We start from the raw sequence: 25,900 nt of genomic DNA, 5'->3' as shown, positions 1-25,900 counted from the left end.
TGGTCTCCACGTGAACAAGGTAAGGGTGTCCCCAAAGGGACGTTTTCAAAAAGCCAAAAGCTTTAGTTTTATTAAAAGAATAAGCTACAATATGTGCAGCTTTTGGCTTATATAAAAGTCATGTAGAAAATCTTAACTAGAAAACACTTAATTTTAATCTAAAACTGAAAACCAAAACCTATATCTAATTGGTTTATGAAAACCAAATCCTAATCCTAATTTGTTTAGCATTACAAGAAATCGGAAATACACCTAAGCTAAAGAAATCGACCAACTTAAACCAAGCTGGTTTGTCTTTCCACTTCTTGGGCACACCCATGATGAAGCCCAACTCATCCTTGATGTCCTCCTGGTCCAGTTTGCACACAAAGAGATCCTTATGGATCCATGTAACACTTTTCTCCATTGAACTCTAATGCAAAAGCCATCTTTGTCCAATCTCGATGTGTTGCCTTCTAGCTGGACGTCTCTCCTGGCTAATCTCATGTCTTCTATGCTGATTCAAAGCCTGATCAAGTGTATCAAAGGCTGCAACAAGAGTAGCCTTTGTATTCTCTCTATCCATTATATCTCGGATCAGATCAGTGAAGCTTCTAAACAGCCCATTAGATTGTGTCTTGATCACCCTCCTAGCTGGTTGATTGTTGATCTTTGAATCCCTCATGTTGAGGCTGGTCAGGATCGTACCATCACCTATAGCTCTCTTTGGCACGAATGCTGACTGATGCGGAGAGATGATATGAGGGAGAAGTGGCTGACTGGCTGTAGGCGATTAGGCAGAATCTTCGCAATGATTTTATAATGAGTAGTACACAGCGCGATTGGTCGGAAATCAGATACCTTCCTCAGGAAGGAGAATTTTGGGATGAGTCGAATATGGGTTTCATTTTTTCTGCGTTGAAGGTACCATGTGTCAAAGAACTCTCAGATGTCCAGATAAATATCCCAACCTATAAATATCCCAGTAGAATGATAAAAGCCAGCGGAGAACCCGTCTGGTCCCGGGGCTTTGTCCGCGTGTATAGCAAAGACTGTCTTGCGGACTTCTTCTCTATCCGGAATATACATTAGCTGGGAGTCATCGCAGGCAGAGATGCAAGGGGAAATAGCCTTATTTACGGTTGCGACACAGTCGAATCCTAAGGCGGAGAAGATGGCATGATAGTATTGAGAAATAACCTTCACAATCCCTTCCTTAGTGTCATGAATAACTCTCTAATCATCCTCAATAATAGAGAGTTTGTTTGCTTGTCATCTGCCCCTCGTGACGGCATGAAAGAAACCAGAGTTACGATCGTCACATTGGAGCCATTGAATTCGACTCTGCTGTTTCCAATATTCTTCCTCGTCGAGATAGGCCTGTTCAAGTAATCGAGAGATGGATGAGATACACTCCGGGTCTGGAACATGGGCAGAGAGAGAGAGAGAGAGAGCTTCCTCTAAGAGGTCTTGGGTAGATTTGGTCACTTCAATACTCTTAGCATTCTTATCCTTCGTCCACTCGATGATTTTGCCTCTGACCCTGTTTGTTTTGGAGATGACTGATTCGGGCTCCGAGCAAGACCAGTGAGATTGAACCAATTCTCGGATTTTTGATTTTTTTGCGCAATCTTCTATCAAACCGAAACGTGCCTCTCTTTTGCTTAATTGCTTGATCGAACATGGTGAGAAGGGGTCTATGATCAGAGCCCTCAAACCGGAGATAGATATTATGGTCAAAGGGAACAACTCTGACCATGCACAATTTGCCATGGCTCTGGCAAGAGATTTGGAATTCTAGGATCTAGACATAAATAGTACATGCAATGAAAGTTGATTTATTTGAATATTGTTTGAGTTCAAGGACTATTCTTCATAAACCTTGAGAAATTGTTTGATCTACAATTCTGATTTACTTCAAATTTCCCTGAGTCTAGTGCCCTTCTCCATAGTTGACAACCTCTTTATTTGCTGCCTTTTTTTGTGTTCTATTTACTTGTTTGGATTAATTCGATAACTGAATTTTATTGTGAATCCAGAGTTTTTGTGGATTTGATCCTTAAATATTGCAATGCATTTCTGAAATTGCAGAGTAGCTCAATAGGATAAATTTGAGCATATCAAACGTATTCACACCGCAATATCACACTTCAGTTATGACGTTGCTTTAAGATCTATGCCATGAAAAGTGTACACGACTTTTAATGTTTGATGAAACAAACATATTCACAGATCTACCATCTACGGAGAATATTGCGATTCATTTTGCAGGGTTCACCCATCCATGAATTTTATATTCACGACTTACCCATCATCCACGATCTCACCACCTGAAATAAGTCTCTCAGAAAATGTTTTCTACTTTCAACTAGCTAATATGTTATTTTGATGTAAATCCTTAAACAAGGTGGATTTCTTTTAGAAAAATACGTTCTCAAATCGTATCTAACTTTTTATACTCACTCAGGCCATCTCCAACCCAACTGCAAAACACTATTTTAGTGTAATTTTTACTTCAAATCCTCTTCAATGAAACTGCAAAAATCACACCATTTTAGTGCAATACTAAAATTTAACACCAAATTTGGTGTGATACTATTCACCACACTAAAACACTATTCATCACACTAAAACACTATTCACTTACTTTATTACTAAAACATACAATTAAATAAATGATAAATGAAAAACTTAATACATATAATATTATAAAATAGTTTTAGTGTGAAGTTTAGTGTTATGGTTGGAGAAAACCTCGGTTTTAGTGTTGAAATTACACTAAAATAATGTAGTTTTGACACTAAAATGATGTTAGTGGTTGGAGATGCCCTCAGAGGCGGACGTATGTGGTGGTCTACGGGGTCACGTGCCCCAGTCTACTTTTTCAAAAAAAGAATTATATAGTTAGTTAGGTATAATTATTTAGTGAACACATAAGGAAATGTATCCCGACAAAAAATTTGGATGAAATCATTACTCAAGAAAACATAATTGTAGCCCAAAATTAAAGTACAAATCCCAATTTAAGAAACCCATTCAAAACAAAAGAAAATTAATGAAAGAAGTGGATGGCGAAAAGTGTACCTAGTGCCTCACGTCTTCATCTTTCGTTTTGTCTTCTTTTCTTTTTCCAATTAAAGTTTCCTGCTTGCAATCACAAAATCTATAATTATAAAGTTGGCAGTTATCTGCCCTCTTAGGTGTCCACGTCATCATTCACATAGGGGAGTTTTATGCCACGTGGCAACTCAAAAACAAACTTTTTATTCTTTTATCTGGGCTTTTTAGGACCCGTGTCGTTTTTTTTTTAAATCATTGAAAGCTGTTTTCAATGGGCTTGACCAACAATATATTAAGAATTGTGTTTTAAGATTAGGCCTATAATGGGGAGACCCGTTAGCACCTTCCTCAATCACTTCGGCTTCCTTGAACTTCCTCGAACTTGAGTCGTACCTTTTCCTCTTCGCCTCGGTTCTACGAGGTAACGTCGAGTTGAATCAATGAAACCCATTACCTCTTCTTAAATGAGTCTTTCCTCCGATCAATTTCACAAGTGAGTTTCATAGTCCGTCTGTCTGCTAACGTTTTTTCAAGAGTTCTCCAGAAAAGATCCAAAAATGAATGGTTAATTTCCAGATTCCATTTTCAGAATTGAAGGAAGGTCATTGCTGAGAAAAGGGGTAAGTTCATGGGTGTTGACATGGTTCTGATTGACGGGAAGGTTATCTGATTCTCTTTAATCTCTTATAAGTTACTTTAATCCATGATTTTATTTTAATCCTTCACCATCTAGATTCAAACACCTGCTCAAACAAGGATCCCTTTTATGAGCTAACTGTTTTTTATGTCACCAGGAGCATCCAAAACTTCAGATTCGCTGATGCCCCTGTTTCAATCAGATTCATAGAGCAAACAAGTTTCATAATTTCGACCAGCTATTGTCACTGGCTAACCCAAACACTGAATTGCCAGTTAGACACTTCATAATTTATTTCATCCTCTAAAATCTGCCATTAATCCTTATGTTCCTCTGCAGATATCATTGGGGGGAGGTGCGGGGCATAAGGACCACTTAGACCGAGAAACCCAATCCACTCGACGCCTCATGGCTGAAGCCTGAACTCATTACTTGCTTCACATAGATCCCCTTAGCGGTTTGGTTGTTGTCGTCTGACCTTACGTCGTTTACATGACATCTAGCTTACATCTTCAGGTTTAGTTAACAGGCTTCCCTGAAGTACTAATTAAGTCTGTGTGTGGTTAGGGAAAAGGTTCATTCTCTGTGTTGTTGACTGCTTCATGCTATTCTGAGATATCTAATTTTAGAAACTGTGGATCTAATTTAATATATACAACTTTATTTGTCGGAAGAAGCTTGGAATAGGAAAACTTTCTCTCTTAACCCTTAGTTTCTCTGTATCAAACTTTTAAAAAAAAATTATTATGTGATGAATGTCATGATAAAAGTCTATAACTTTGTGTAGTGGTATTAATTTTTATTCATTTTGCTCTATATCTTTTGCTATTTTCATATGTGGAAAGGTTGAGGCTATAGGGTTGCAAAATGTCATTTAATTGTTAACGTCCGACTGTCTGAATGCTCAACTTTGCAGGGATGGACCCGCATGCATAAGTGTATTCGACAACCTTGCGGAGCTCCTCGATAAGGAATTAGTAATGTCAGGTGTGGAACCAAAGGTTTCTGTAGCCACCAATATCAACCCTAAATTAGTTGGAGGTAACCATTTCTAACACTCATCTGTTATTTTAGGCCAATTTTTTTCTAAATGCTACTCCAGGAACACATTTCTTTTTTGAACATGAGAGTGTTGCCAATCAAAGTTATCTCACAAAGTAAGGAGTTATAACCTTTGTTACTCTGCAAATAACTTACATTTCTTCATGTTATAAATCATATACAGAGTTGGTCACCACAAGGTTGGTCTCAGTAGGAAGGTTCATCCTCAACGTCTACAAAATATGGTGATGTTAAGAAGATCGAAACGTTAACACTGTCTGAGCTAAATGCTTATATCACATCTCCCTCACAGGTGACCACTTTCACGTAACCCATCCGTTAGTGCGTTTCTTGACCGACAATTACTTTCACTTTTGTTGGTGCCTTTTCCAAAGGTTTGAAACCAACTTCTCTGCTCTTCCACTGATGAAATACTGAATATATTAAAAATATTAATTGGATCGAACTGTTCTCTTTTGTTTTGAGTGCAGTGTCCCTGAGATAAAGAGCAAACGACGAAAGAAAGCTTTCTATTACATGGTATCTCACCAGAATCAATCTTTTTTGGACCGTGAGTATTTCCAAACACAGAATGTAATTTTTTTTTTTTTTTTAATTTTCGAACACAGAAATAGTAATCAGCTCGATATAGCTTTACATCGAAAAAATTCCGGACATAGATCAAAATGTTGTCTCAGTTCAGACGCATGCATTTGGTTTCTTTAATCAGGTATTGCAATGATGAAAGCAAGATGATCGTTGTGTATGAGTATATGAAAAAAGGAACGCTTAAAGACCATATGTATGACTCGGATAATCCTAGGTTGAGCTGGAGACAGAAGCTTGAGATATGCGCTAAGGGGCTTCACTATCTCCATACAGGTTCGCAAGAGCCATTATACACTGCGTGTGAAGTCTGCTTCAGGTAAACATTTAGGACCAACTCTTCTTCTATAGAACCTGTGTACAGGCCATTGAAGCTCTCGACCTGAACCACAAACTGGTAGTTTACTAGAATCACAAGAAGCAAACTCAATCTGAATAGAAAGACAACTTCATATCATCAAACTGATCCGTGGTTTGAGCAAATTTGATGTAACAAAAGCTCCAAGAGCAACTCCGAGACAACAAGAGTGACTACCTTTTGGATAGATAGAGAACATTTCTTTCTTTCATTTCTTTTTTTGTTGCATTCATCCAGAGTCTTTTGTTCTTTTTATTCTCAGCAAAATTTTCAGTAAACAAATAACCTACCTTAGCGTTTATAAAAGTATAACTAGGAACAATAAATGTTCGATTCTTTCGCTAATGCCATCTGATAATAATACAAAAGAATTTCAATCCTTTGTATTGCTCAATGTGTAAACTAAAGAATTTAACCAAATTTGAGTGTTTTCAAAAACTGAGATACAAGTTTATTCTGTAACAACTTCCTTGGTCGGGACCATATTATCTCATTTGTCCTGCTCTTGGCTGGGAGGTCGGGATAATGCTTCTTTCTTCGCAAAGCAGTTGCTGGAGCTTTGTTAGCGTAAATCCTGGGCCCTTTCGAGGAAATTTTTATGGGAACGTTCTTAAGGGTGACAATCGTTGCTTTCTTGTGCTCTGTTATGCTTCACATGATGTCCAAGTCTTTCTAATGACTGCACTTTGTTTAGGTACGTTTTGGGTGCTGTACTGGAGACTTTGTTCAAAGCATTTGATGGGAAATGATCTTTTGGTAACGACTGAAAACACAAGACACAAGATTTGTTAATGGTCTCTAACCAGACACATGTTATTAAGATGGTGAAAGGAAGTATTGGTTATCTCGAATATTAAATGTATTTTAAGTGTCTGGTTCAGAAATAACACACAAGATTTGTTAATGGTCTCGAACCAGACACATGTTATTTCTGAATACTACATTCAGTAGAAACTTTTACTAACAAAAAACTACAATAAGCAAGTGTTATTTTTACAAGTAAGTTTTTCGAGCGCGAATTTCATAATAAATAAACTCAAAACTAATACATCACAATAATTATTCTTCTATACTATACTTAAGAATGCATTTAGATTTGGGAATTTTTCCAATGCCACTTAAATTATATGTTCGTTTTCATATAATACAAATATTTATGTCTGCATTTAATAATTATTCACAACTCGCATACAAAAACATAACAATAAGTGATATACATAATACAAATGATCAATAAATATAGCTAAGCTTTAAGGATATATATAGATGACTTATGTACGCGAAGGTGCCGTTTTTGACAGCAATGACAACAACATCAGACGAACAAAAATACTTGAAATAGAATTTGTCAACTTAGTGTTAATTTACGATAAAAGAAATTAGATTAAAAACAAATATTAAATATTATGTTATACAACAAATAATACATATTATGTCACATAATTAACAAATACTCCGCGCGAAACGCGGACAAACCACTAATAAACTCTAAATTAGATGAACAGAAAAGTAACACAGGTAACAATTTTTATATTAAATTATTGTTGCTTCATAAATCAGAACTGTTACTTTTTTGTCTAATTTTAGTATCAAAAATTTACAGTAGTTACGGTTTAATTAATTGATTATATGCTAGACGTTTTTTCTTCCAAATTGGTAAACTATATAAAGACTTAATAACTATTTAACATGAGAATGGATGGGAAATGAACAGTAAGAAACATATTGTATTTTGTGTGGAATTTTGTGTTAGCATAGCGTGAGTACTTAGTTAATAAAAAATCATTAAAACTTAGAAACTATAGAATTTTTGTTTGATGAAAGAAAATTTTTTTTGCAGTTAAATTGGCAGTGGAAAATATTTCAAACCCAAAAGAAAGTGTGAGTCTATGTCCGAAAACGATTTGGAGAATTTACCTTATGATCCCGGAGAAAGGAAAAAAATATCAGAATATCCTCCAAATCAAAGAGATGAGGTAAGACGCAAATATGTTATTTGTCAACCTCGTGATCATGAATTTCATAAAAGGTTGTTTACATCTAAATTGAGATATTCAATCCATCTTGGTTTGATCTCTATGACGATTGGTTGGAATATAGTGTGAAAAAGGACAAAGCATTTTGTTTGTTCTGCTACTTGTTTAGAGAATACACTGAAAAAAGGTTGAAGTAATGCATTTGTGATAACTGGCTTTGATGACTGGAACAAGACTGACTGATTACAAGATCATGTTGGAGCAGTGAACAGTTTTCACAATAGTGCATTGAAAATACTGATTATTTGATGAGACCGAGGCAATAAATTGTTCATGCTTTTTATAAGCAAGACGATGCGGTTAAAATGTATACATGATCAGATGGAATGCTTCAATTGATGCTTGTAGGTATTTGTTACACAAGGACTACCATTTTGAGGTCATGATGAGTCACTCGATTCAATTAACAAGGGAAACTTTTTGGAGCTTGTGAAATATACTGCAGAGCTAAATGAGCTTGTGAGTAAGGTTGTTTTAGAGAACGCTCCCAAAAACAATCAGATGGTGTCCCACAAAATTCAGACAGATATAGTCCATTGCTTTGTAGAAGAAGTTATTGAATCTGTCATTCAAGAAGTTGGTCATGATATATTTTGCTTGTTGGTGGATGAGTCTGCAGATGTTTCTGATAAAAGAGCAAATGACAGTGGTTTTTCGCTTTGTTGATAAACATGGGATAGTTAAAGAAAGGTTTGTTGATCTAGATCATGTGAAAGAGACATCTTCTTTATCTCTAAAGTGTGATATTAATTCATTGTTTGCTAAACATGAACTGAATATGAAAAACTTAAGAGGACAAGGATATGATGGAGCGAGTAATATGAAGGGTGAATTCAACGGATTGAGATCTTTGATTTTGAGAGAATGCAGTTCTGTATTTTATGTCCATTGTTTTGCTCATCAGCTCCAGTTAGCTGTCGTGGCAGTTGCTCAAAAGCATTTTGGAGTTGGGGATTTTTTTTTTTGATAAGCTTGCTGTTTGTTAAATGTCGTTGGGGCTTCTTGTAAGAGGAAAAATATGATTCGAGAAGATTTTCGGAAAAAAATAAAGGAAATAACTAAGAAAGGTGAAATTAAGACATGAAAAGGACTAAAACAAGAGGTTTCATTTCAAAGACCCGGTAAAAATCGTTGGAGGCTTTCACTATAAAACATTGATGCGGTTGGTTGATTTGTTTTCTTCTATCATTAAAGTACTTGAGTATGCCGAAAGTGATGGTGTCAAAAGATGGCAAGCTAATGGTCTTCTCAATTACTTCCACACCTTTGAATTTGTGTGCTACGTATAGTTAATGTTGCTTATTTTTGGGATCACATATAGTTTATCAAAGGCTCTTCAAAGGAAAGACTTGGATATTCTGAATGCTATGTCGCTTGTGAAATCTACCAAGCAACAACTGTATAAGCTCAGAGAAAATGGATGAGAATCTTTGATCAACAAAGTTTTTTCCTTTTGTGAAAATTATAAGATTGAGTTGTTGGTTATGAATGATGAGTTTAATTCGAAGAATTCAAGAAAAAAAGTAATATAACCAACTTGCATCATTATAAGGTGGAATGCTTTTACACTATATTGGATATTCAAATTCAGGAGTTTAATGACCACTTTGATGAGGTAAACACTGAATTACTTGGTTGCATTGCTTCTTTGACCCCCAGTGGTTCATTTTGTGAGTTTGATCACTTGAAAGTTATGAGATTGTCTGAGTTTTATCCTGAGAATTTTAATCATATGGAGCGGATGACTCTTGAGCATCGACTTGGTCTTTATATTGATAACATCCGTGAAGATGAAAGATTTGCTAATTTGAAGGATCTTGGAGATCTTGTATGTATGATGGTAGAGACAAAGAAACATCTTTCACATCCCCAGGTTTCTCGGCTTTTAAAACTAGTTTTGACTTTACTTGTTGCCACTACTACAGTTGAAAAATGTTTTTCCGTGATGAAGATTGTGAAGACTATCTTGCAGAAGCATATAAGTGGTCAGTTTTTAAATGATTGTGTTGTTTATTTTTTATAGAAAGAATTATTTGAGAAAATAACTGATGCTATGATAAAAGGATTCCAGAAAATGGAATAGCGCAAGATTAAATTTTAAGGTATTTTTCTAAGAATTTTATTTTATAAATGAGTTTAGTTATAACTAATGTTGTACTCCCGGTAAAAAAATGTTCTAGATCCGTCTTTGTACTCACTTCTCCGTCAAAATTTCCTAATCCACGTATCACTTGTCCACAACTTATATGCCCATCAAAAGTGTGCCCACAACCTATCCAACAATACACTCAACCAGATACACGGTCCGCGATACGTGGTCTACGATCCACGATATGTTATCTATAATAAGTTATTTGTAAAATTTAAATTTGAGATTTAAAAATAAAATGAAAATATTAAAATGTCAATAAACATATGAATATCAAAATTTATAACAAAAAATATCGACCAAAAAGAACAAAAAATGTAATTTTCAATTTCATCAAAAATTCGTTTATATATCTTATAAATTAAAATAATCAAAAAACAAATGAAAAGCTATAATAAATAATAATATAAAATTATGCAAAATGATTTTATTTTTTATGTGTTAAAAAATCTTTTGATCATAACTAAAGGCAATTTGGGTCAATAATTATCTTTAAAAATATATTATCCTTTTGGTAAAAAACATTTATTACGGCTAAAGACGAAATAAAAGTGCGCCAATTGGCCAAAATGTGCTTTTATGTAAAAGGATCGTACAAAAAACTGGTACAGTGTCTCCTGTACGATCGATTTACCTTAATTTCAGGAAATGAATCAACAGAGGTTTCCTTTGAAATAAAAGAAGTGATTTTATTCCATGTTACAGTATTACATGAATATTAAAGAATAAAAGAATACAAATTGAATACACAAAAGAACAAAACACAAATAGGATTTTCATTCAATCCTCGCATAAAAAGAACAGTACTTTTTTCTTATTTTGTAGCGCTAAACTCCACAATGGCATGTGCCGGATCTGGGGTGAAAAACCATATTAAAAAAGAAACAGAAAATTTGGAAAGCAATCGAGAAAAATCTTGGAGAAAAAATCATCAACGTTCTGATTCACATTGAACAGAGGATAGCTTGGAGACCCATTTGTTGATCAGAGATCTTCTCCTTGAATCCCACATTGTTCTCTTTTGTTTACCAAGATTAGTATTCATCACCATGGCCTCTACAAAACCGTGTACACGGTCCATAGCAACCTCGAGTGTTTGGTCTGACATATTGGCAAAACAAACTCTGAACCAACCAGGCTCATCGGAGTGACAAGATGAGCCTGGAGAGATGTTTAGACCGACTTCACATACAATCTTTGTCCACAAGGAGTGTTCGGCCTCGAACGTGTTGGATTTCAAGAGGTGTCGTAAATCAACCCAACAGAACAAACCCCCATTGCTCTTCAAACAACCGATCCCGGCTTTCTTCAAACCCGAAACCAACCTGTCTCTTCTCTCTCTGAGCCTCTTCCTGTTCACCTCCAAGTACTTGGTCGTGAATCTTTCGTCAGACAGCAAGTTGGCTAGCAGATGCTGAGTTTGGGAAGAAATAAGTCCAAAACTGGACATTTTGGTCGCCGCTGACACCACGTTCTCATTGTTTGAGTAAATCAAGCCTACGCGAAATCCAGGGAGGCCTAGATCCTTAGACAAACTGTAAACAACATGAATTTTTTCATCCAAATCCATGTTCTTATCCTTGGCCACTTCTAGAACGCTGGTGAACTCAGGAGAGTCAAACACCGTCCCCGAGTAGATCTCGTCGCTCACCATATGGATTTTCTTGGCGGATGTGAAGGTGAGAAGAAGATCAAGCTCCTCACGGGTGGTGGAAGTTCCAAGAGGGTTTGAAGGATTCGTTATGAGAACTCCTTTAACATTTAGGTTAAGTTTGTGAGCTCGTTCGTACGCCTCTTCCAATGCTTCCTTTGTTATCTTGTACCCATTTGAGCTTACACAATGGATCGGAACAATCTCTACTCCTGTCCGCCACTTGAGATCTCTATCAAACCTTTAAATGATAAGCCAACAAACAAATTTAGTGGCCTTTCTTGTAACCAACGGTAATGAATTTGAAAACGTTAGTGTAAACGTACCCTGGATAATAAGGTGCAGGGATAAGAAAGGCATCTCCTGGATTAGCAAGGCAGAACATTAGAGTCTCGTTGGCCGAGGTTGAGCCAGCTGTGAGCACCATCTTGTTTGTATTGAATTTCACTTTGCTCCCTCTGATTTTCTCCATGAATTTAGCCATGGCCTGTCGCATCAAAGCATATATACTTAGTGTCATCATAGTACAGTAAAACTTGGATTAGCACTCTGAATATATCAGAGAAGTTAGTGTTACTTACATCTTTGAAAGCCGGCAAGCCATGGTAATCTTGGAACAGAGCTAAATGTTTAAAAACTGACTCTTCGTTTTTCTTCAAACCCAAGACTTCGGGGTGATCGTCAAGCCACGACTCTATTAGGTCGAATGAAAGCTGCATAAACAAAGGTTATACACCAACAGATTAGCGGGCATTCGGCAAAGAACTTCAGAGCTTTTTTCACAGTAGTTTAGTTTTGTACTATTAGTTAAGAATTCATACAAACCTGGTTTTCAGCAAGACCCATTTGAACAATCCCACTAGGGTTAAGGGTTTCGTGGAAAGGATTCTTCTCGTATTCTTGCCATCCAAGAAAGTAGGATGAGTCTTGTCCGTGGGATTCGTTGATAACTTTGCTTGACAACATTCTTAGATGTTATAAATCGGTGATCAATATATATGTAAGAAGGACAAGTACTTATACTTGTAAGTTGTAGCAGAGAGAGAGAGAGAGGGAGAGAGAATTATTAGAGTGAAAGTTTTGATATATATAAAATGTGAGCCCTGATGAGGAACAAGCACGAAGAATGGTGTATATATAATCCAGAGGATAGTCTACAAGGAGACATTGCTCCGACATTATTAGCTATAGTGAGTGACGGTGTTGATTCTTTTGACTAATACACACACGTACATAATAGTGTTTATTAGTTTTGACCCACACGCACGCACACATTTATTTTTAATTTAATGCTCATAATCTTTATTGTTCGGAAGTATTATTTCCTTTGTTGTGTTCCCTCACTTCCTATTAGTTTCCGTTGTACTTGTCGTGCTCTGTATTTTCGTTTTAAAAGTTTTTATTTTGGACAGTGGACAGCAAGGAAATAAACAATAAGCAGAGGTGTATCATGTTCAAGAGCACGGATATTTAATCATACAATATACCCATTTGTAAATTAGTTTAACAAGATTCTTGTAACGACTCGTTAACCTCGGTGTAGTAATTAAAATTCATCTCCACTGGAAGAAATCCTTTTTTTTTTTAAATTTAAATAGATCTCGGGACTTTGAAATAGCGAAGCTCTATCGAAATGTCAGCAGAGTAGCCACCAATAGCTTCCATGGAGAAGGAGCCATATCATCTACAAAAAAAACGAGAATAAGAAGAAAAAAATGGCCGATTCAAACAGACTATTTTGAAGCTAAATCTTCAAAGCAATTTCTCCACTCATAGATCTAGCTATAACCGAAAGGGGAGAATCATTTGAAATTATATATGGTTGTTTCTTCCAAATTCATTTCTGAGATTGGATTCACAAACAGTATGCTTTAACAAGGTTTTCTGTCGATCCGGAATAATCCATAAGGTGATCTTAGTATCTTTAGAAATATCTCGTTGTCATATTTTCAGATCATCTTCATGATCAAATAATAAACCGAAGAAAGTTTAAAAAATTATGACGGTTTAGTTTCGTGTCTCGAATATGTCAAGATTTGGAAATCATAGATCTATTTTTCTAATTAAGAAACCTATATTCTACTATGGAAAATTTCTTAATTTAGAAAGTTACCATTTTGTAAAATTTCTATTTTAAAAAGTTTCATTCCAAGAATTGTTCCATTTATGGAAAGTCTTCATACTAAAAATTATTAATTTTAAGCCCTTTATCAAATTTTTTTTTTTTATTAATTTTGGGAAAGTTTCAATTTAGTAGGGGTTATTGGTTGTTGTATTTTAATGGATTTGAAAATCCGAACTAAATCTAGTGTTATTGGTTCTAAGATTTTCAAATCTGTATTAAAATCATGTGTTATTGGTTTAATGATTCATAAATTCTGTATCAAATCAAGTGTTATTCAATCATACGGATTTACTAATATATTTGATTTTATAATGGATTTGAATGGATTTGTTTGGATTTCTTAGTTAAAAATACAAAGACTCAAATCCGAGGGAAAACCCCCGGATTTACATATTTTACTTGGATTTATAAATACTATATGGATTTCTAAATCAATCAAAATATATAAACCAATAACACCTCCTTAAATGATCTTCAATTTTTGGAAACTTTATTTTATTAAACCTAAAATCTAAAATTTTAATTCTCCTGGTATAGTTACCACATTTTCCATCGATCATTACGGCTAGTGGCAATTATGAGAGACATTCTCGTAACATCCCGTACTTATATTTTAGTAAAAACTAACTTAAGACCCGCGCAATTGCGTGGAATAAATGTTATATATAAAAATAATTTTTTATCTATTTTATTTGTATTCATTTACGTATTATATTATGTATATAATTAAATCAGAATAAACAAATAAATCAAAACAATATATCTTATTTATTTATGATACTTTTTAGTAAATAAATCAAAACAATCAGTTTATTTATTTTATATGGTATATAACTAAATTTCAATATTAATATTTATTATTAAGAATTCATACTCATGTGATAAACACAAAATTTCTAATGTACGATATTTTGAATGCAAAATTCAAAATTTAAATATTAAGTTTTCAATACTTTTTCAATACAAATTTAGAAATTATCATATTTAAGTATTTTTCTATGTTATGAATGTCTAGTAAATGAGACTTCATATTCATACGATTTATGATCATTTGTACCTTGTTATTACCAAAAAAACATTGATCACAAAATTTTAGTGTGAGACATATAACGTTTTTAGTAATTTACAGTCGTTTTAAAAATTTAAAATATAACATATAAAAAAAATAATTTTTATATTATATGGTTAATGTGGTTGTTTAATCTTTTAATAATATAAAATTAAACAAAAAGAGCTAAGTTACAAACATTATTATCAAATATTTATTATTCATAATCATTAATTTTCATATATATATGTTAACCATATTAGGCAATTCCGTAGCTTTATTTAAGAAAAGTGCGAGAATATTATTTTTTACACTATTTATCAAATTAATAGCTAGTTTAATAAAAAGTATAATATAAGTTAAAATGAACCAACTTATTTCTCTATGAATTCTGAATTTCATTCTCATGGTGACACGTGGCTACAAAACAATGTTGTAATGTTTCTCAATTGATATATAAGGGATATGTCCAATATTTGTGGATTAAGTCTTCATGGAGTCTTCGTACTTATAGTATGTTGTCTTCTTAAACTGAAAATAGGACATTAGAGAGTTCAACATTGTTGGCTTCATTAATGTGATAACTAGATTTTAACCAGCATTTTGAAAGCGCATAATTTGATTTTTGGGTAAAAATGTTAGTTGGTATTAGGTATTGTTTCTTGAATTTTGATCTACATGTTTATGTTAAAAATAGATGTTCAGTGTTTTCATATCCGATCCAGACCCGTGGTTGAACTAGTAAACCCGATGATCCATATATAATCCAGTTTAAATTTACTAAAAAATTTGTTAATTAAAAATCTGATAAAACCTGGTACAAATCTAAAAACTTATCATTAACATGTGACCTACTCCTGGTTGACCCATTAAAAACCCCAGAAAATTGATAATATTTTAAAAATTAAATTTTATATACTTTAAGTTTTACATAAAATTGAAAAAAAATTAGATTTGTCATTTTTTGTATTTTGATGAATTGTTTTACTATTCGAAAAATGAAAAAAATATTAGAGAAACCCAAAATTTATTTAAATAGTATTAGTTTGTTTTTGTTATTTATATTGTTTGAGAAATAAGTTTAAATATGTCGGATCGTATGAGAAATATTTTAAAATATTTATTTGTTACTATTGTGAATATATAAATTTAAATCGTTGGGTGTTAAAAACCTAGTTTTTAAAAATATTTTTCTTAAATAAGTGAAGATCTATAGACAGTAATGTTTGTTCCTATAAATAATATCATCTTATAAAAGGAATCATTAATAATCATCCCATTTAAATTCTTACAAAAAATTTTTGGCATCAGTTCTTACCATAAATTTGGTGAGAATTTAGGGTTATTTTGTTATAAATAAATACATCAGGCTTAAGAATAATTTTGTAAGATATTAACTATATTATATTGTATTTTTAATTTTTTTTTTTTACATAGAACGAAGTTGGCTCCAAATTTGTGTTTCTATTTTAATATTATCGATAATAGTCGGATAACGAGACGAGTATAAATGTTAGCCAGATACAAAGATGTACTTATGTATGTCAGACTGAGAAATAGATTGATGGATGATGCGGCCAGCTAAGTCGACAAGTTAAAAAGTAGCGTAGAGATTGATGGAACATCTTCGGGTGGTCCGTATGGGCATAAATTCGATAGATGAACATTTCAACACGCAGCGACCGAGACATTTGTCTCATCGCCCATAATGGTGGAAGCCTTGGCTATTCGACATGCCATAATCTTTGCCCTCAACCGTGGAATTGGATCGATCGTGATCCATTCGGACTCTAAATCGTTAATCAAGATCATAAGGAACAACTCTTTCGTCTTGAAAATCTACGGCGTCCTCCATTATGCTATATTTTCGCTTTCTCGTGCTTTTAATTTCGTTGAGTTTAAGGCTGACCCTGTAGCCGCCAATGATAAGGCTGACCCTGTAGCCAAACATGCTTTTGTATGCACTGAACCAAGTTTAATTTTAAATCAAATTGCGGTTTGCAAAAAAAAAAAAAGAATCCTCCATGCTGAAAGCTTCTAGTGAGGTACTTATTTCCTAATAGGAGCTTTGTTTGTTTTTTGGGCGCATTTAATTCTGTGTTTTGCTACATTTAATTTAAAGCTAAATTATATCTATTGAATGTCTAAGTCTATGGACATCAAATCTAATACTCCCTCTGTTCTCGAAAATAAAATTTTTTAATGTGTTCACGTTTATTAAGAATTCAATTAATGTTTATAATTTAATTGTTCTTTTACTTTATTATACACTTTCTAATAACTTTTCACCAATGAAATTTAATCAATTCAAATAATTTCATTTAATGTTTCTTAAAAGTATTAAAAAGTACCTTAAACATATAGAAAATCTATCTTTGTGGAACAAATGAAAAATCTAAAATATCTTACTTTTGGAAACAGACGGAATATTTTATATCTTACATAGTAATTATATTTTTACTGATCCTCTTTCTTCACCATTTAAAGTAATACTGACAAGTAGATAATATTTGGATGGATTGGTCCAACTGAAATTTTTTATTTCGTTCGTATTGTGGATTTTGATGACATGTTGTGTGAGAAAAACATTGGAATAAGTGGATAAGTGTGAATATTGTTTATACTACTGTTTTTGACAGCGCATGAAATGAGTGAATATTCTCGTAACCTATCGCAGTTTTTGAGAGCGCATGAAATAAGTGTGAATATTCTAGTAACCTATCGCAGAACCACATCGCTAAGAAACACAAAATTTATACTATTGTTTGATCTTTTTAGAATCTTTTTAACTTAATCTTTTTAAAAATTAATAAAATGGATATATGTTAAAAGAATTTATACATGTATATAAATACAACAAATACAAAGTTATTTTAACAAAACTCACTCAAAGTTGACAAAAATAACATGATTACAATATATAATATTAACTCAATAAAACTTAAATTATGATATTATTTTTTTGCATTACCTCAATCATATACAACCTTGTGTGTAATAGTCTTGTAAACTTACAACAAGAATTAAATTTACCAATGTGATTGTAAGCTATAAGTTTTGATCAAAATTATATTCCAATAAAGCATAAATAAAGAGACTATAAACTAGAAACGATGTAAAAACACTGTTATTGTGAGAAGTGTTGAGTATGCCTTGAATCTGCTAGTTGACATCAATCCGTCGATCTATGACTTCTGGATTGACCGATTCCTATAACATGGATTGACCGCTCCTTGTCATTCCAAGAAAATAAGAAAGTTTCCATTAAATTATTTCTTATATAATCTCTATGGTTTTCACTCTAGTATGTAGCACGAATGTTGTATTTTGAAACTCGCTTCCATCAATAAAGTACTTTCTTTACCCGTGAACGTAGTTCTAGGGATGATCGAAAGGATAAACAAAGAATCAATCACAGGGACTTAAAGACAGAAATAAAGGCAAGGGTATTGCCCGTGAAAAGCCAGAGCCTTATAGACAGGAAGGGTCCTACCACGCTTACCGATAGACCATGGATTTAACTCATTTTCATCCATGGTTTATAGGTATTTTTACTATTTATTATTATATTATAGAGTTTATTTATTATATTTATAAGATGATGAGTGATTTGGGGATAAATAATGATTTTGGAACCTTTTGGAGATATTTGGAATAAGCACCCGAGATGACCATCGAGCTCGACCATCGGTCGATATTGAAGAGAAATAATTGAGCCTTATAGACAGGAAGGGTCCTACCACGCTTACCGATAGACCATGGATTTAACTCATTTTCATCCATGGTTTATAGGTATTTTTACTATTTATTATTATATTATAGAGTTTATTTATTATATTTATAAGATGATGAGTGATTTGGGGATAAATAATGATTTTGGAACCTTTTGGAGATATTTGGAATAAGCACCCGAGATGACCATCGAGCTCGACCATCGGTCGACATTGAAGAGGGATAATCGATCGATGTTCATGTCTTGACATCGATCGATAGCGAAGCGCGCAGAAAACCTGTTTGGTCATAGCCAATTTGAAGCCCAAATCTTCACCAATTTACAAGATTACCCCTGACGAGTTTTAACCTAATTATATAAGTTTTGCCACCATTTTAGAGGCAAAGTGTGCTTTCTTATTTTATTAATTTCACAGCAAAGGTTTTCTAGGATTTTGATAGATTGGAGAGAAGATCCAAAGTTATAATTTGTGATTGGAACTCCATTAATATTTAATTACTATTCTAATGAAGTTTTCTTACCTAATTGCTGTTATGAATTGTTTGGTAGTAGTTCCCTTGTTAGATTTTAGGTTTTAAATAGGTTATGAGGGATTAGCCCCAACTATAGATTGATGAGTTGTGATAATTGTCATTAGGATTGTTCATTAATGTATGTTTCTAGATTAGCTACCTAGAACTTGCCCTATGATTGATAGATAAAAGCGAGAGCTTCATTCTCATCCTGAAAACATTCTAACTGAGCTAAGTTTCTTGTTATGAGTAAGGCGATAGCTGATCTAGTGAGTTTAATAAGCTACCATTCAACCCACGCATAAAGCTTAACTAGAAGCGTGTAGATCGATATCATTATTGCATAATCAATCGACGGAGCGAAAGGTGTATCGATCGATATCTCTATAGGATCATCGAACGACACTTTCTAATTGATCGACATACAATAGTTGAGATCATTAGATATAGTAAATAGATATCAATGGAGTTCCAATCACAAATATAACTTTGGATCTTCTTTCCAATCTATCAAAATCCTAGAAAACCTTTGCTGTGAAAATAGTAAAACAAGAAAGCACACTTTGCCTCTAACATGTTGGCAAAGCTTATATAATTAGGTTAAAACTCGCCAGGGGTAATCTTGCCAATTGGTGAAGACTTGGGCTTCAAGTCGGCTGTGACCAAACGGGCTTTCTGCGCACTTCGCTGTCGATGGATGTCAAGATATGAACATCGATCTATTATTCCTCTTCAATATCGACCGATGGTCGAGCTCGATGGTCATCTCGGGTGCTTGCCCCAAATATCTCCAAAATGCTCTAAAATCATCACTTATCTCCAAATCACTTCTGATCCTATAAATACTCTAAATAGACTCTATAATATAATAATTAATAGTTAAAACACTTATAAACCATGGGTAAAAGTGGATCAAATCCATGGTCTATTAGTCTGTTTCATACTTCTTCTCCATCTGAGTTTGATAATTTTTAGAGGAAGTTCCAAACTTGGTTACGGAAGCCCAAAATCTCAGGCTGATGGCCAGGGCCATGAAAGAAGAGGTGAGAGCAACACTTTTCATGATAAATCCAGTAAATGCTCATGGACCGGAGAGGATAACAACACTATTTTATCAATAATCTTGGTCAATAATTAAGGAGGATGTGATAGCCATAGGTAATAATTTTCTTAGGTTGGGGATATTCGATGTAGACTTAACTGGACAAATATTTGTCTCATCCCTAAAACGGCTAGACTTAACCGATTGACAGAACTCCGACTCATAAGTTTTTGCAATGTCAGTTATAAAATTATTGCAAAGGTATTACATCAGTGGCTTAAAGGATTATTACCAAATTTAATTTTATAGACTTAATATGGCTCTGTATCGGAAAAATTACTATCGGAAAAATATTCTCATTGCTCAGGAGATGTTCCATGGGCTGCACACTAACAACGCACGTAAAGAAACATTTTTTGACAATTAAGAGGAATATGAGTAAGGCCTATGAAAAGGTAGAGTACCCCTTTGTGCAGCGCCTTCTTTTGAAGATGGGATTCTCTATGGATTGGGCAGCCTTGATGATGCAATGTATATCACCAGTTACCTATAAGGTGTTTCTAAATAGGCAACCGAAAGGGCATATTTTTCCAGAAAAAGGTTTGAGACAAGGGGATTCTTTGTCTCCATATCTATTTATCTTATGCACAGAAGCTCTTATTGTTAATATTCAAAAGGAGGATAGAGAAAAAAGGTTAACATGTTTAAAAATAGCGCAGGAAACCCCTATATTTCTCATTTATTATTTACAGATGATAGTTTATTTTTTTGTAAGGTTACAATTGAAGAATGGGGGGGGGGAGGGGGGTGGTCATCCTAAAGCTACTCAAAGATTATGAATTGTGTCAGGCCAACAAATCAACTTCTCAAAGTCGTCATTACATTTTGGTTATAAGGTCCCTGATGGGTTAAGGTTGGATATTCACAACCTACTTTGTATCACGAATCTGGGAGGGATGGACAATTACTTAGGCATTCCTGAAAATTTGGGCGGGTAAGAAAAACAGATTTTTGGATTCTTAAATGGGAGAGTAAATACTAAAGTAAATAGTTGAATAGTTCGGTTTCTTACAAGAGGGGGAGAATAGCTATTGATAAAATCGTTAGCCACATCTATGCCAAAGCATGTAATGTCATGTTTCAGACTCTATAAAAGGGGTAACTAAGAAAATTACGAGCACTATTGCACACTTTTGATGGAGTAGAAGCAGAAACAAAAAAAGTATACACTAGTTTTCATGGGACAAAGTATGTATACATAAGGAAGAGGGTGGCTAGAGCTTCAGGGACCTTCAATACTTTAACACAACATTACTCGAAAAACAGTTATGGCGGTTAATAGATAAACCAGATTGTTTGTTTTCAAAGGTTTTAAAGAAAAGATATTTCCGGAATATCGATCCTTTGGATGATCACAGATCTTATTCCTCATCTTACGGGTGGAGAAGCATCTGTTCAGCAAGACCTCTAGTTAAATAAATGGCTAATCAAAAGAGTGAGAATTGGCCGGTCAATTTCCGTATGGAATATTGACCCTTGGATCCCCACTCCTCACCCAAGGTTAGGAATGCCAAAAGACGAAATTCAATTTTTAAACCATTCTCTAAAGGTGGAAAGTCTTATAATCGATTCGATCGTTCATGGAATGTGGATTTTTTCAATGCATATTTTCATCCAAACGATGTGAAAATCATCAAAGGATTGGCAGTTAGTAGGACTCAGCGGCCAGATACATTTTACAGAGTCTGTCAAATACTCGGTAAGTCAGATTTTAGAACTTAATCCTTATACCCAGACAGGGGTCCAACGACGATTAATTATGGACCTACCATCAAACCCCTAATGACTTTCTCATGGAAACTTAAGTGTTCTCCAAAATTGAGACATTTTGTTTGGTAAATACTATCAGTATCTGGTACACTACCAGTGTCGAAGACTCTAAAGACACGTTAGATTGATTGTGATCTACAGTGTAGTTTATGTGGGACAGAGGAGGAAATCACTAATCATGTCCTCTTCGAGTCCCCACCGACACTATAAACTTGGGCTTTATCTAAGATTTTTTTTCCACCCGAGAATTTTTCTGTCCTCTTCGGTTTTTACTAGCTTGGACTATCTCTTTTGGAGGCTCCCGAAAGGCGATGATTTCACTCATTTCCCATGGATTATGTGGTATATATGGAAAAACACAAACGACAAGATTTACAAGAATAAGAATGAGAATCCCCATGAAATTCTACTTATAGCTGAAGTAGAAGGGACAATTTTGGCTGAGGCATAGTTATTGGTGAAGGAAAATCATGGGGACAGCCAGCCAGATTTTGTTTGGCAATCGATAGGGCATACCATAGTTTTATGTTGATGGAGCTTGGAGGGAGCAAGATGTTTTTACCGGCCAAGGATGGTATTGTCGAACAACCAATTCAGATGATGTGATGATAGGGGCAATGAATCTCCGGCGAAGTCTATCACCTTTATATGCTGAATTTGAAACTCTGATTTGGGCGATGGAATCGTGAAAACCCTCCAGTTTTCTGATGTAGTTTTTGCCGCAGATTGTTTTCAATTGGTGAAGATGGTGTCGTCACCTGAAAAATGGTCAGCTTTCTCTACACACATGGAAGAATTTTGATGCAGTAAGATGATATCACTCAAATTACCCTAAGGAGTGATTTATACTCTCTCAAATAAGAGGTCGAGTTGTAGTGCTTAGGGATCGAATTCACAGGGAGCTAAGGAACCAAATAAATCTAATCAGTTTGATTAAGCTAGGTTGATTTAATGATTAAATGTAAATAGCAGGTTTGTGAGCAATGAAAGGAAATAGCTAGACTTAGGGTTTTTATTCAGGAAACTTGAGATTATAATCCTATAGGTGCATAATGAGTTGCATGCATGATAATGTAAAGCTCAACTACTTAGTCAACAAGTCTATCAGCTTTCGCATGTTTGGACTTGTCTATTAACTAGATCTAATGACCCAAACAAATGTGTTCGATCAATAGCAGTGTCGATCGATGATCCTATAGGGATATCGATCGATACACCTTTCACTCCGTCGATCGATTATCCGATATAGATATCGATCGACGCGCTTCTAGTTAAGCTTTATGCACGAGTTGATTGATGCTTACTAAACTCACTAGATCAGCTCTCGCCTTACTCATAGCAAGAAACTTAGCTCAGTTAGAATGTTTTCAGGATGAGAATGAAGCTCTCGCTTTTATCTATCAATCCTAGGGCAAGTTCTAGGTAGCCAATCTAGAAACATGCATTAATGAACAATCCTAATGACAATTACCACAACTCACCAATCTATAGTTGGGGCTAATCCCTCATCCTATCTGAACTCTAAACCTAATAGGTGGATCTATTCAGACTTGAAATTTGTCACAACAATCATAGATGAATAGATGAAATTGCAATAGAATAAAATATAAAAACCAAAGGAGTTCCAGGAGGACTCTGAAGGAGTTCCTCCTTTCTCTCTTAACTTAGAACTATGAATTCAAGAAAGCCTAGATAGTGTAGCCGTCAACAATGGCTTATAAATAACATAAAAAAGTTTATGGTCGTCCAAAGGTATTCTGGTAATTTGTGGTTGCTTCTGGGCTTCAGTCGGTCATAAAATATGCTCAGCCCATATTCTGGCATCACTGTATATCGACGCCAATGCACCAACATCGATCTACAGTCGTTCATCTCCTCGACAGCTTCCTCTCGCGAGGCAGACTGACCACTCTTCAGTAAAATGAGCATAACTTATGGCAGACTGACCACTCTTCAGTAAAATGAGCATAACTTCTGCTACATGATGCTGATTGACCTCAAACCGGCGGCATTAGAAAGATAACTCAAAGATCTATTTTGTGTCAAAAGATAGGCTTAATCTAACGGTGGGAAGGTCTTCATCCATAAATAGACATCTGACACACATGTGCAGTTCTGCACCTCAAAAGGCTCCAAAATCATCATATTTCTCCAGAACGTACTTAAACCTGTAAATACTCTAAATAGACTCTATATAATAGTAATTAATTATTAAAACACCTATATACCATGGCTAATAATGGGTGAAATCCATGGTATATCATAAGACTTTCTTTCCTAACTTCAAGATAAAACATATTCTAAGAGCACAAAATGGTGGACAAGCTTGCATATGGTGCGAGAAGTTCTCATTCAGCTATGTTTTATGTCGATTGTTTACCTCCGATTTGACCTACTGAACAGACAGGTCTCTTTTCCTAGTTTAGCTTATGTTGTCATAAAAAGAAAACTATCTCTAGAAACTTTAGGGTCTTCATCAATAGCCTAAACCATAATATTATATTTTGAATATAAATGTGATAAGCTTCATCGAATGTTTATTTCCCTATCGTATTGTCTTTTGAACCTGTGATACATAATCATCATATTGCATGTAAGAAAATCTTTGTTCTCTCCATGCTCCATCAATATAGCACCATTAAATATAACTTACCCTTTATACTTTCATTTTATTTTATAATCTTCATTAAATTTGATTGTATTCACTCGTATAAATCTAAATTTTATATTTTACCAGTGTTTTCCACTTCGATAACCCGATAAATAGTTTTAAAACATTTAGTTTATGCTTTATTAATTTTTAATTTATGTCAGATGTTTTTTTCTATAACCATTATGGCCCAAAAACTGAGTCAAAATTTGCAACCTGAAACATTCATGTTTATGCTAGAGTTGATAACATACAGCAGAGAGCTAAAACGACCAAGTACCTACGGAATAAGGAAAATCTACCAAGCATTATACGTGTCCACTTAATTTAATAGCCAATATCATTATGCATCATACAGACAGACGGTTGTCTTATCTTCTTTTACGTTGACTTTTTAAATATAACTTTTTCCGTTTTGTATATAATTATTTCTTATTTAATCAAATTAAATACTTCGACCAAAAATAATCTCAATGCCTTCAGATATTCCATCAATATTTTTATACAAATTTGGCATATCATTTAATAATATATGTTAGTATTATCGCTGTACAATAAAATTTTAACACACAAATTGTTGAAAAATGAAAAGATACCAAAATAAATAATAAAAGAAAAACGAAACAAAATTTTTTGCTATAGTTTTTTCAGAATATTTTATTTTTGAATATTATTCTTTAAATATGTTTTTTGCTCTCTCCTCATATTTTGATTTTGAGCTGTCACCATCTACGTATTTTGTTTATTTTTTCGGTGTACAGTGCATCTTAACATCACCAGAAAAAACTCACATTATGCTCTTGTTCTTCCTCGCATTCTTCTTCTTTGAGAATATCAGGTACTTGTTGTAGATCGGGTTTATGAGTTCCCAGTTGTACGGTGTTTCTCACAGCGTTGCATGTTGTTCTAGTCAATATTGGATGCTCCTTTTCTTCCTTAGATTTCGACTAATGTTATGAACTGCATCTCATTGGGTTGGGTCAAAGTTTTGTCGTCTTTGATGTTGTGTTTCGCGTCGTTGGCTTGCCATCGATAGTCTCTGCTCGTCTTGGTTTTCACGATATGTTTTTTGGTAATCTGACTTCAATGTTATCTTTCATAGCTCGAGGACAGCTCCACGGTTTGCTGATTTCGTTTTGTCTCTCATTCCCTCTATGTTCGCTCATCCTGTGGAAGCTTTCATTGTTGCTTGTGTCTCTGGTGGCTCTCCCTTTCGCCATGTTTGTCATCCCAGATTTAGATAGTGTTTTCGTTTGTGTATGATTTGTGGGTTTGGAAGGTTGTTTATAGTCTCAAGTTTGAGCTATGATTTTTCGGTGGTTGGCTTCAATTCTCCCTTCCTCAGGTTGTTTCTCTTCTTCCCTTGCTTCTCTTGGTATAGGTGTGCAGAGTTAATCACCAGAAGTTTTGGTCTCTTCTATCCAGAGCTTTGTGGTTCTTTAA

At 34.3% G+C, this 25,900-nt stretch overlaps 1 protein-coding gene, 1 long non-coding RNA gene and 1 pseudogene across 18 annotated transcripts; 2 read left to right on the top strand and 1 right to left on the bottom strand.

Moving 5' to 3' along the window:
• The first annotated feature begins 3,364 nt into the window (after positions 1-3,364).
• Positions 3,365-6,616, top strand: LOC106336028. Of its 17 annotated transcripts, none has more exons than XR_001268810.1 (8): positions 3,372-3,532; positions 3,629-3,700; positions 3,834-3,950; positions 4,016-4,192; positions 4,593-4,717; positions 4,902-5,112; positions 5,209-5,288; positions 5,448-6,067. It is a non-coding gene; the product is annotated as an uncharacterized LOC106336028 (long non-coding RNA). The 17 variants fall into 17 exon arrangements; XR_001268811.1 differs by having other exon boundaries at positions 3,616-3,700; XR_001268807.1 differs by having other exon boundaries at positions 3,629-3,659; positions 3,834-4,192.
• Positions 6,617-7,570: 954 nt separating this feature from the next.
• LOC106330018 lies at positions 7,571-9,811 on the top strand (annotated as a pseudogene).
• An 858-nt stretch (positions 9,812-10,669) lies between these two features.
• On the bottom strand, positions 10,670-12,607 carry LOC106332625 (1-aminocyclopropane-1-carboxylate synthase 11). Its single transcript, XM_013771107.1, has 4 exons — positions 12,343-12,607; positions 12,099-12,230; positions 11,844-12,004; positions 10,670-11,758 (listed from the first exon to the last, which is right to left on the bottom strand). Exons 1-4 carry the CDS (start codon positions 12,481-12,483, stop codon positions 10,798-10,800), a joined length of 1,395 nt encoding a protein of 464 aa, XP_013626561.1. The 5' UTR covers positions 12,484-12,607; the 3' UTR covers positions 10,670-10,797.
• Positions 12,608-25,900: the final 13,293 nt, after the last annotated feature.

This window comes from Brassica oleracea, chromosome C3 (assembly GCF_000695525.1).
Source record: "Brassica oleracea var. oleracea cultivar TO1000 chromosome C3, BOL, whole genome shotgun sequence".
NCBI lineage: Eukaryota > Viridiplantae > Streptophyta > Magnoliopsida > Brassicales > Brassicaceae > Brassica > Brassica oleracea.
The sequence above is the reverse complement of the archived record's forward strand: the minus strand, read 5'-3'. Positions and strand labels throughout refer to the sequence as shown.

What these genes read in the sequence shown, in the direction of transcription:
- LOC106332625 (XM_013771107.1), bottom strand. Translation starts at nt 12,483, where the DNA reads ATGTTGTCAAGCAAAGTTATCAACGAATCCCACGGACAAGACTCATCC. An exon ending in GCTTGCCGGCTTTCAAAGAT is followed by an intron (nt 12,005 to 12,098) that starts GTAAGTAACACT and finishes TTGATGCGACAG; the next exon opens with GCCATGGCTAAATTCATGGA. An exon ending in CCTGCACCTTATTATCCAGG is followed by an intron (nt 11,759 to 11,843) that starts GTACGTTTACAC and finishes TATCATTTAAAG; the next exon opens with GTTTGATAGAGATCTCAAGT.